General features: G+C 26.8%; 1 protein-coding gene across 4 annotated transcripts in view; it reads right to left on the minus strand.

Annotated features, from left to right (window-relative positions):
• The window catches only part of Pkn (serine/threonine-protein kinase N), a 299,488-nt gene that overhangs the window by 24,917 nt on the left and 262,346 nt on the right, over positions 1–12,225 (minus strand). For all 4 annotated transcript variants that reach the window (XM_075372566.1, XM_075372568.1, XM_075372565.1 and 1 more), the window contains exons 9-10: positions 11,716–11,917; positions 8,407–8,651 (exon numbers count right to left, since the gene is read on the minus strand). In XM_075372566.1, the coding sequence (XP_075228681.1) occupies positions 8,407–8,651; positions 11,716–11,917 (447 nt within the window). The remainder of the gene's footprint in view (positions 1–8,406; positions 8,652–11,715; positions 11,918–12,225) is intronic.

Genomic DNA, 12,225 nt, shown 5'->3' on the forward strand with positions numbered 1-12,225 from the left:
GTTCAAATAATTACTTTATAGCGAGTGATCATATCATATCATATGAAAGTAGAGATAAAATTTTATCTGAAGTTTAAGTATTTTTTTAATTCTCTGGCAGTCAGTTTCAATACAGTGGCAGTCTTAAAAATAATATGATTTTGGCTCTCAGTAAAGTTAAGAAATTTTTTTTAAACTGAGGCTGTGTTCCAATAATTCTGTTACTGTAAATATATAATTTAATAATTTTAAATTACAGCAGATAGAAAAATTAATTTTCATTACAACTTTTGAGAATCTTGACTTTTTCTCTTGGAAAAAATGTACAGTCGCTTTACAGTGCTCCATAGCAAAATGAAATGCAAGTATAAGTTAGTTACCTTAACGGTATTCTACAATACGTGTAAATTTTTTTTAAGAGGGTTGAAATTTCTAGTTATTTTACAACAGGAATTTTTTTTTCTTTATAAACTTTCTTGATTTAGTTCTTGAAAAAGAAAAATTCACTATTTTTACTGAGAGCAAAAATATCATTTTTTTCAAAATAATGACTACTACTTACATTGAAACCAACCTTCCAAAAACTTTTAAATACTTAATCCATTAAAATCATTTAACCGTTGTACATCAATATTAAACATTGGAATAATTTTACAGAAAGTAACTTTTTAATAGATGTGATAATTTAATTATTAAACTGCAATAAATCCTAACAGATTTAATTGGTGAATGAAATACTTTTTGTTTTATTATATAAATAAAAAAAAAGAAAACAAAATTATTAGTAAAAATTAAACAAATTTTGCATCATTTTATTATTACTTTGAAGGATTTACGCAAATTTAACAAACTGCAACACACTTATAAGTTCATTAAAATTTAGATTTATTTATGCACCTACATTATTTATCAATTCAAATTAAGCCTTATTAAAGCAAAATATCTTGGTTGAATTAAAAATTTAAAACCTAACAATAATAATTAATATTTTTTATCTTTATTCATGCCTATGAATAAATACTAATAAAAAAATATGAATCCTCATTAGAAATATCCTTTTTAGAAACATAATTCAACTAAAAATGTATTAACGCATTTTTATTTTAGAGTTTTAAACAGAAAAATATCAACATTTAGTGTGCTCAATAATTTTATACTATAAATTGAAAAATAATGTATTTGAATAAATTTTCAATGACCTTTTTTACAGAATAAGGTAAAAACTATTTTAACAACCCTCAAAACTTTCATTTTAATTAAGTTTACTTTAAAATAATATCATTTTCTTGTCTATTGTAATGCAATAAAAAGAAGCATGACAACATGAGGGCGGGCCAATTGACCAGATTTTGATGAGGGAGTAACATCTACCCAAATTTTTTTTTCTAAGAGATATTTTGATACAAGTTATTGGTAATACTGATTATACTTCCATTTCCTCTGGTGCAGTAATGCTTTGCACATGGTAGGAACAGTTAGTCTATTATTAGCCATAAATGTGACACCTCAGTTGAAAGTAGTATCCAACTTAAAAGTCTGCACAGTAACTTGTTTTAATCGATAAGGAGGAACAACTCTATTGAAATTCATTGCCAATTGAGTGAAGTGTAAGATAATAACGCCAGATGATTACAAAATTATATGAACCATTTGAAAATGGCCGCAAGGATATTAAGGAAAATTACTGACAGGGAAAGCAAACATAGATGATGGATAACATCAAATGCATAAAAAGATCATTGACCGTAAATAGGTGAATCATCCCGGATGATAATGCAGCTGAATCAGATACTTTTCATGAGTCCACATCATGTTTTAGTGTTAAGTTTTGAAAAACAGTGGGTACCTTGTGTTTTTTTTTCTAAATAAGAATGTTTCAAAACTGTTCCTGTTTGAAGATTTCCTTATTAAATTGTAACCACAGACGAATGTTGAGTCTATCATTAATAACGTTTAAGATTATGTAGAAAAGTATATCTTCAACTGAATGAGCAGATAAAAAAAAATGTTGGTAATATTCAATATTGCAGTTTTTTTATGCTAGTGAATTAACAATTTTTGACTGTCCCTCAAATTACAAAGCATGTCATCATAAAAATCATATGGTATAGACTTACTAATCATATGATATAGACGACTTTACTTCAACATATGGCGTAGAATGAAAAAAATTAACTCGTGGTTAAAATTAACTCTGTTACTATACCAGTTTTTTATACTAAATTGATGATGAGGTAAAAATTTTCTAAAAAAAGATAACTTCAATTACCGAGGTTTAAATAAGAGATTGATTCTGCCAGATGTAAATATTTTACATAAATAACCTATAAAATGTATATTATTACTAGTATTTTGTATATTTACTATATTACAGAATTTGCACACTAAATGTTGAAATTCAAGATATATATATATATATATAATAACTAATGAGAGATCCCATTATCAAAACGTCTAATAAAAACAAAATAAAAAAAAGAAAAGAAAATTATAAAAACGTTACATTTTGTCATATTACATATTATATTATATTGTTATTATTATATTATCTAAATAAAAACATATGAATAATTACTGAAAGGCTAAAAAGGTGTTACTCAAAAGTTCCCAAAATTTTGTTGTAAAATTAGAAGCAGTATGATGAAGTTACAGATCAAGACTCATCTTGGAGAAAAAAATTATCAGAAATGCAGTTCTCACCAAAATGATTTAATATTTTCTTTCTCTATCTTCCGCATTCCTTTTCATCATCCTGTTATTTTCTTGGATAAGTATCATAGCTATTGGAACAGCAACTGATCTGGCTGTATCAGAGGCACATATTGTCAACTTCTAGTAATCAGTGGGAAATTCATATCTTTATTGCAGTTTGTTAGGGGAAGGACTCTGCTTTTGAACTGTCTGGAGAAACATTGTTTACCGGTGCTGTACAAAAAACTAAACTAGTAAGTGATTGAGATAAGTATTAGATAAAGTCATGCTTACTATTCCATCTAAGATCTAAATTTAGAGTTAGAGAATACGGCAGGAAGTGTTTGCAAGTCAATTACATTAATATCAACAGAATATTTGATCTTTGTTAGTACTTGAGTTAACATTTCTCATTTTTATTTTCCTGGCATCGTCATAGCTCTAGACCTATGCTGCAAGAGGGAAAGTATGATAATCAGTCAAAAAATAGAGTATGGGTTTTTACATTTCTTACGTATCATGACCCAGAGACCCCATTAAAAATGGGAGGGGGGTACTGTTTGTATGTACACACATATGTACCTATGAATGTATACTGGAGTGTTTGAAGCTTAATAGCTTTTGACTGGATAAACAAATTTTGATGAAATTTTTAACTTGGGTACATGGGGCAATTTGTTGGTAAAATGTTGCATACATAACCTCACTTTATATTAAGCTCAGCCAGTATATGTATGCTTGGCTTATGTTACCATTTCTTTTTTTTAATTTTGCTCCAAAATTTCCCCTTCCACAAAAGTAAAAAAACTTGTTTTTTTCTACCAAGACATAATACAAGTAGTAGTGCAAATGACCCCCCCCCCAAACAAAATATATATATATTTTGGGGAAAATATTAGGGTTTGGGGAGCTGATACAAATAAATGTTATGTAACTTTTTTCAAGTACAAGTATAATTATTTTAAAATTATATAAGAATAAATAATAACCAATGTCAGCAAAGTAACTTTGTTGCCTGTCAGCTTTTATTTTAAATCAACATTTTTGTTGCATACATGTCAACAAACCAAAGTCATAATAATGATTAAAAAAAATATGGACATTAAAAAATAATAATGGAATGTTTCAAGAAACTTGAAATTAGGAATTTATTTTATTGAAGTAAATTACTCATATTAAATTCAAATGCTGTGTCCTGAAACATCTTATAGAGAACATGAAATAGATATGATGTCCCAATAGTACATTATGAACTTGGTCAACCACAACAGACACCTTACAGACAGTAGTGCTCCTTAAACTCTGTGTACTTAAATGGCTTTAAATTCTTCTTTACCAAAGCAAAAGTTAAAGCACAACCAACAGTAATTTCAAATTTCAGGTAATAATTAATAGACTAATCATTAAAAAGACCTCCTGGATAACAAGCAATAAAGAATTTGCAATAATATGTACAATTTCAACACGAATTCTTTAAATATAAAGCAATAATAAGGAAAATTATACATCTAATTTTTTTTAAAAATCATTTCAAGAACTTTTGGGTAAACCTTTCTAAAAAATATATATATTTTTTTCAAACATACTATCATCCACTGTATCGAATAATATAATTAATTACAATATCAAAACCACTAAATACAGTCAATAAATAAGAACATTTACCCATCTGGAGTGCTTTTGAGGTTAAATTACTTCATCTTCAACAGTTAAAATTACAAGATTACACATAAACGTCAGCATATCATACTTTGTCATTAAAATAAATCCTCCTTCATATACTACAGTATAATAGTGATTGACAATACTTCTTAAACTGTTTGTTATGATAACAGTATTACCAGTTTAAATAAATAACCATCGTATTCGGTTTGTTTATTCATTAATTTAATGAAAATTTGTGAAAAGTTTATTCACAAATATAATATTTTCTAGTACGAGGGATATTTTTTTCAAGGTCCGATCGGTCACAAAATAAAAACCCATGCAAAAATCAGATGAACCTTTGCACTTATGTGTTGCACAGCGTCTGTAGTATGGCCTTCAATCATGCTGCGTCACTTCATTTAGTTCTGAACACGCAGCTAGCACGTAAACATGTCTACAACAATAGCATCTCCTGCCACGTATGAAGTGGGTGTGGTAATTCGATTTCTTCAGACTGAGGGGTGTAATGCAGCTGAAATTCATCGACGAATAAGTAATGTGTACGGTGAAACTTCAGTGAGTGACAGCAAAGTGCGACAATGGTGCAGGAACTTTAAAGCATATCGTACAGATGTTCATGATGCAGGCGGTCAGGGAAGGAAGCGAGTGTCAACCGATGATCTCATTGAGCGAGTGGATGAGGCAATTCGAGAAAATCGTCAGTTCACAATTTCTGTATTGAGCGATTCGTTTCCTGAAATTTCAAGGTCAGCTCTCTACACCATTGTGAGCGAGACACTTCAGTACCGCAAACTGAGGCGAGATGGGTTCCCAAGATGCTCTCCGATCATTACAAAACAATGGGATACTAAAATACTAAATAAAAATCAAATACTAAATGTCATAAAGACTGATTCAATAACAGCAGCATAAAAAACAGTGTTTTTTTATACCTTAAAATTCAAAATTCAAAAAAGCCGAAAATGGTTTTTAGATATTCATCTGAAAAGTATTTACAAGGCCAAATCTAGTGAATATCAGTTTAGAATAGTCAGAAATGTGGGAAAACTTGTTTGCTTTCTTCATCCTTTTGAAGGTCGAATTTTGAAAAATCTACAAATTGGTTTTTAGATATTCACATGAAGATTACGTATACCAAAAATCCAGTTGATATCTTCATTTGTTACTGAAAAATTAAAAAAAATATTAAATCTCATTGTTACTCCATTTTAACCCTTTGAAGTCAGAATTTCAAAAAATTCTTTTTTAGTATGCATGTAAGAACGTATATACAAATTTTCATCAAGTTATTTTCGGCAGTTTTTGCAGTGTTTATTATCAGTGAGTCAGGACATGTTGTTTTATGTATATAGATATTAACAAATTACTCTTGACAATAATTACCCTGAATAAAAGATCCATCAACCAAATAATTAAGAATTAAAAATAAACAATAAAACAAACAATTAAAATAAATATAATCTACCCTACCAGCACTTTGATATGTTCTCTAGATCTTTCTGCTTATTTTGGAAGCCAAAAGATCTAGAAAACGTATCAATGTGCTGGTAAGGTGGATTATATTAATTGTTTATTTTTAACATATCAGTGGTACCATGTTTGAGAAATTAATATACACATATATATAGCTATAAAGCAGCTTGTCCTGACTGACTGACTGATTCATCAATGCTCAGTAATAATTACTGAAAATAAATTTCATGAAAATTTGTACACATGATCTTCTTTTTGGAGTAAGTGTACACAAAAGGATTTTTTGAAAGAGAAAAAATTAAAATGGAGTAAAAATGAAATTCACTATTTCTTTCTTTCTAAACAACAAATTAAGATATCAACTTGATTTTTGTGTGTAAACCTCATGTGATTCTATAAAAACCAATATCTAGATTTTTTGAAATTCAGAGTTTAAAAGGTTAAAGTGGATTTTTGAATTTTTGTTTGAAACCCGGCTATTTTTTTTAATTTCTTGGTTAAAAAATGAAGATATTAACTTGACTTTTGCTGTGTACAAACTTTGTGTGAATATCTAATAACCAATTTTGATTTTTTCAAAATTCAACCTAGAAAGGGGGGATGAAGAAAGGTAAAAAAATGTTGAACGATGATTGCAAACTTTCCCTTTCAGACAATACAAATGAGATATTCAGTAGATTTGAGGTTGAAAATGTTCTTTAGATAAAGGTCCAAAAATCATTTTCAGGTTTTTCTGAATTCAGGTTTTAATTTTTATTTATCATTATTAATCTCACAACCATGAGTTTAATGAATACAGGAGGTTCCAGGGGGCACGGGACCCTGGCTAGATGGGAAGGGCAAGTGAAATGTGTATAATTATTTAGATACTAGATAAAAAAAAAAAATAATAATAATAATAGAGAAATAGATGTACTAGAAAAATATTATATATGTAAATCTAAAAGTAATCATAAATTAATGAATAAACCAACTGAATACGATGGTTATTTATTTAAACTGGTAATACTGTTATCATAATAAATAGTTTAAGAAGTATTGTCACTCACTATTATACTGTGGTATATGAAGGAAGATGTATTTTAATGACAAAGTATGGTTATGCTGACATTTTATGTGAAATCTTGTAATTTTTAACTGCTGAAGATGAAGTAATTTAAACTCAAAAGTTCTGCAGGTGGAAAAATATTCTTACCATTTATTGATTGTATTTGGTGGTTTTGATAATATAATTAATTATATAAATGTATATAATTATATGGTCTTAATAAATAAAAAAATGTATATATATTTATATATATATTTTTAGTTAATAACAACAAAATGTAACAATAAATAGAACCAAACCATATTATCAGTCAAAATATATAATCTAAATACAAGTAAAAATAAAAAGTGAATAGATTATAATACATCAAAATAAATTAAATCAAAGTAGGAGAAGATATAAAAGATATCCTTAAACCGATTTTTATAGAATCAGTCTGAAGATTTATTTCCCCTCCAGTCACCGATATATTATTTACAATTTTCATTCATATATTTTACAATATATATTACTCATATACTAATGGATATTTCATATCTAAAATTACAGATACAACCATAGCTGGTTATACAAGTTGCATGTAATATGTAAACATCCATTAAAACAAGTAATTCACCTGTACTACTGTTACTAAATAGTAATGTATAGATGTATCGCAATCTGTAATGTATATATAAATTAATTGTGTGTATCTAATAATTTAAACAGATAAAAAAATAAAACACAGTTATCACTTCTGGTTGGTAATAGAAGATTGCCAATTTTTCTCATTAAATCAATGGTTAAGAAATCAGTAAAAAAGAACTATTTATTACAATCCACAAATTTTATGTCAAAAGAAACGAACCAAAATATATTATATAATATATAAGACATATCACTTCTTATATAAAGACAATATTTAGGTTTTTTTTTTATAAATAAAAATAACTTCTTTTAAAATAATTATTAGGACAGGTGTTTATATTTAAATGCTAAGTCAGAAAACCAACCTACTGACTTTTTTAACTGGTATAAAAGTATAAAGGTGGTAAAAGGTTTATAAGAAATAGATCAAACAATAAGGAGCATAAGAAAACAATTAGAAAATGTATTTTAATAAAGGAAATGCCAAAAATTGCATAATAATACAAATCTTTTTCAAGATATTATAAAACTTTTAACAAATGTAAATCTAATAACAATAAAATTTTAAACTTATGATAAAAAAAAATTTTGCTTGAAGTTAAGAGAAATTTTTTTTTTAAAATATATTTTTATATAAAAGATATTTTAAAAAAATTATTGTCTACTGAAGTGATGAAAGTAAATTAAGATCTGCAATGCTCAAATTTACTTCGTTAGAATAGAATTTTGTGTAAAATTTACTAACAAAAAATTTTAATTTTTATACAATTGATTAATTCAACTATTTAAATAATATATATGTAATCTTACTTTAAGAAAAATCTACTGAGAATGAAATATTTAAAAATATTAAGAAAGCAAGAATGGTAAATAAGTAAGGCAGAAACGGTAACTACCATCACCATTAAAAATGTTTTTACCTCTTGATCTAATTTCGGAGGCGGTGGAGGTGGTGGCGGTATAGAAATAGTAGGTGGTCGTTTCTTATTGTTAGCAGCAGCAACGGTAGAAGGTAAGAAATGACCACCTGTGGGTGTATCAGGTGGCAATGGTGGCAATACTGCTACTCCAAGTCCTAATGGTCTCTGTCCTGATAAACCTCCACCAGTACCTAATTCAGGAGATTCACCTGGTGCTTCTGGTTTCTCATCTACTATTTCAACAGCTGTAAAAATAATTTAAAAAAAAAATTATAACAGAATAGTTTTTAAAATTTAAAGTAATTTTGAAAATTAAACATTGTTATTTGTATTATTATATAATTGTATGGTACTTAATGTCATTTTATGCTTTACTTTTAAAAATATTCTGGAAAGTAAATTATTTATCAAATTTAAAAGATATTCTTAGTATTTTACTAAGGGCTCATTTATATAACAAAATTTTTATATTTTTATTTTATGATAAAACCGTCTTCTGTTGCCAAAATAATTTTGATACAATAAAATATACAGGTGATATCAATTTTTAAAGGCTATACTAAATGATGAGCAATTTGATAAAAACCCATATTTTAACAAATTACATAAAATGAGAAATTGTTTTTATTTTAATTAAGCATTTGGAAATTTTAGATTCTTAAAAATCAGGTATCATAAACCTATTATGATAAAAAATTATACATTCTTTTTTATGAAAATATTAACATATATTTTGTTATTTAAGTAAGTTCTTAGTTAATATAGAAAAGGGCACCTTTTATTATTCTGTTACGGCTTCTTCCAATGATTATTTAAAAAAATAATGTTGCTAAAACTCAGTTTTCATTTGTTGACCATACATCTTTATAATTTTTAATTAATAAAAATAACATACAGACAATCCATACCTCAACAGAATTTTTCTTATTCAACAATTTTTAAATATTAGTTAGCTTTTCAGCATGTTATGACAAGAGACCTAAGGTTAACAATATTTATCATCTTTGTTAAAATATATGTATAAATGCACACCTGAGGTCATAAATATCAGCCAAGATTACTAACTGCGAAAAGTTATATCAGTTTACTGTTGCGAACAAAGTGCATAATTTATTGTTTGGAAACAATCATATATGTTTAAAAATCTTTTCTTTTTTTTAATCATTAATAAATATTGTGATAATTAAAGTTTTAATATAAATTTATCATTGTAAACACAAATCTTTCACTTAAATATCTATAAAAATATTAATTTATCAACAATTTAAAAACAATTTTTGTAAACATGAGAAGCAAAGAAATACCTGATTAGATCATGATATTGATATACTATAAAACAGAATTAAGGATTTAAATTGCAATTATATCTAAATGAAAATTAATTTCACATATACAAACAACCACAAAAATGTCTAATGTTCATAACAGGAAACCAAACAGTTGTTGACTCACGTTATCTGAATAATAATGATCTTTCTATTACTATTTAACTTGGACATTTCCTTCACAGATTTTAACAGAAAAAAGGTACAAATTTAAGTAGATTTTTTTATAATAGTAAACCGAAACATTGAACAACTTCACTGTTAAAACTAGAAATATATAAATCCTGTTATTAAAAACATTCTGATAACCGTAGAAAGTAGATTAAAATGAATATTTTAGGATATGGAATCAGATATAGGCATAGCTCTTTACTGAACTGTACTATTAAAATGAGCATGAAAAGTTGCCTAACTGCAACAATTTTGGTTTACCTACAATCTTCCTTACAGTGTAATGCCATCTATCTAATACTTCTGCTATTTGCAAAGGATTAAATGACACATATATAAAAACCTACATTTTCATTTATTTGCTAGAACTATACAATCAAATATATGTCATTCTATTCTTGTACATTTTTCAACTGAAAAAAAGACTTTTAAATAATCAGCACCTTGTTCTAAATTTAATGTGGTGTTTAAGATTTGTAGAAATAAAAAACCACTGACGATTATTATTAGTTTAAAATATAAGAATTTTTCACATTTTAAAAACATAAATATCATCTTAACAAAAATGATTTTTTTGTAAGTAGAATGGAAGAGAAACCATAGGGGAATGTAGGTTCAAGGTGTAATATATTATAATTATAATTTAGTAAAAAATAAAGGATTAGATAAGCAGATTTTAGATTTTATGTACATATTGAAACTCAGATGGAATTTATTTAGTTAATTTTAGGAAAATATTTCTGACAGAGGACACTATACACCTTCACCAGAAAAATATATTCAGCTCATCGTGAAGGAATCATCACATATGTAAATAAAGGATTGAAGGAATTCATAGATATCCTTCTGAAACTTTAAAAACTATCATGTAATCTTGGACACAATAAATTCAATATTTAATTTTCAGGATAGTACTCCCTAAGTTGTTCCATAATTGTCAATTATCAGGCTGTAGAAAATGCAATTTAGTCTTATCTAAAATTAGTCTTAACAAACTTTTAAAAACTAATGATTAAATTACTTTTCAGGATTACTGTTCAAATTTCATGACTTTTATGACTTCTGAAACTCTGTTTACAGCTAATAAGGTATGTACAAAAGCTTTCCATTTAGATCAGTTGTTTAAATACACAGTACCAAGACTTTCTTTAACCGAATGTATTTCTCATATTTAGAATGACATAATTTACAGTCTTTCTCAAAGAATCATGAGACAATATCAAAGCTCAAATCTTCAAGCTTTTCTGACAATAGGTGTTATCAAAATAGAAGAGGCTACAATAATGTATGATTTAATGGCAGTAACCCTTAGTTAGATGTTGAAAGCATCAAAGTCTTTAGTATTTCATTGCATTTAAGTAATTAATACAGTGAAAGATTAAACTGTATTTTTTGATAGAAAAGTACCTTTAATATTTTCTTTTAGCACATTAAGGTAATGTTCTCTTAGATAAAATATCCTTGAGTCAAAACAGTCTGTCAATAATAAATATATAATAAAATATTTATTTGGTTATGAAACTAATTAAAAAAAAGTTATTCTACCAAAATTATTTCCAACATACAACCTTAAGAATAAATAAAAAGAAAAAGAGAATCAAATGAAACATTATTATTTATTAATGCATTATTCTTGCCTTTCAACAAAAAATTTACATAATTAAGAAAACAGTGTGTAAAAAGAAGAGGAAAAAATAAAATTTATTTACAAGAAAAACAAAATGACATAAATCTTTAGATTAATAATGTAAAAAAGAGAATAATTTTCTTTTTAAATTTTTTATTAATGTTCCAGTGGGATGTTGAGACTTACCTGAAACAGGTGGGCTTTCACTATGTGTTCTACTGTGAGCATGTTGTATTGAAGGAGAAGATCTCTTTAATAAACGACCCCATGTTGCAACATTAATATTCATCTGATTTGCACGCGGGAAGTTCTTCACTTGTTGTTTGAAAATCTTACGCTGTCGCTGAAGTTTTGGTTTACGTGAAATCATTGGATTCAAAAATTTAATCTGTAAAAGAAATTAAATACGTAATTAGTAATTAAAAAATAAGTGAAATAGGAAACTATGATTTAATGAAGATATAAACCCAAAACTATTCAACTAGTTCGCTACTGTTTCTTGATACTTCAGTGTACTAAATGAAAATAAAATATTTTGCACTTTGGATCAATGGCTGACCAGACTGAAGTATACAGTAGCCACTTGCAGTTGACAAAATAATTAACCTTAACTTCAATATGAAGACCAATTTTAAAATTAATATTGCCATTTTAAAACAGCAGTAAGCCATCAAGATACAATTATGAAAGATCAAG

The sequence above is a fragment of the Lycorma delicatula genome, chromosome 8 (genome assembly GCF_047948215.1).
Source record: "Lycorma delicatula isolate Av1 chromosome 8, ASM4794821v1, whole genome shotgun sequence".
Lineage (NCBI taxonomy): Eukaryota > Metazoa > Arthropoda > Insecta > Hemiptera > Fulgoridae > Lycorma > Lycorma delicatula.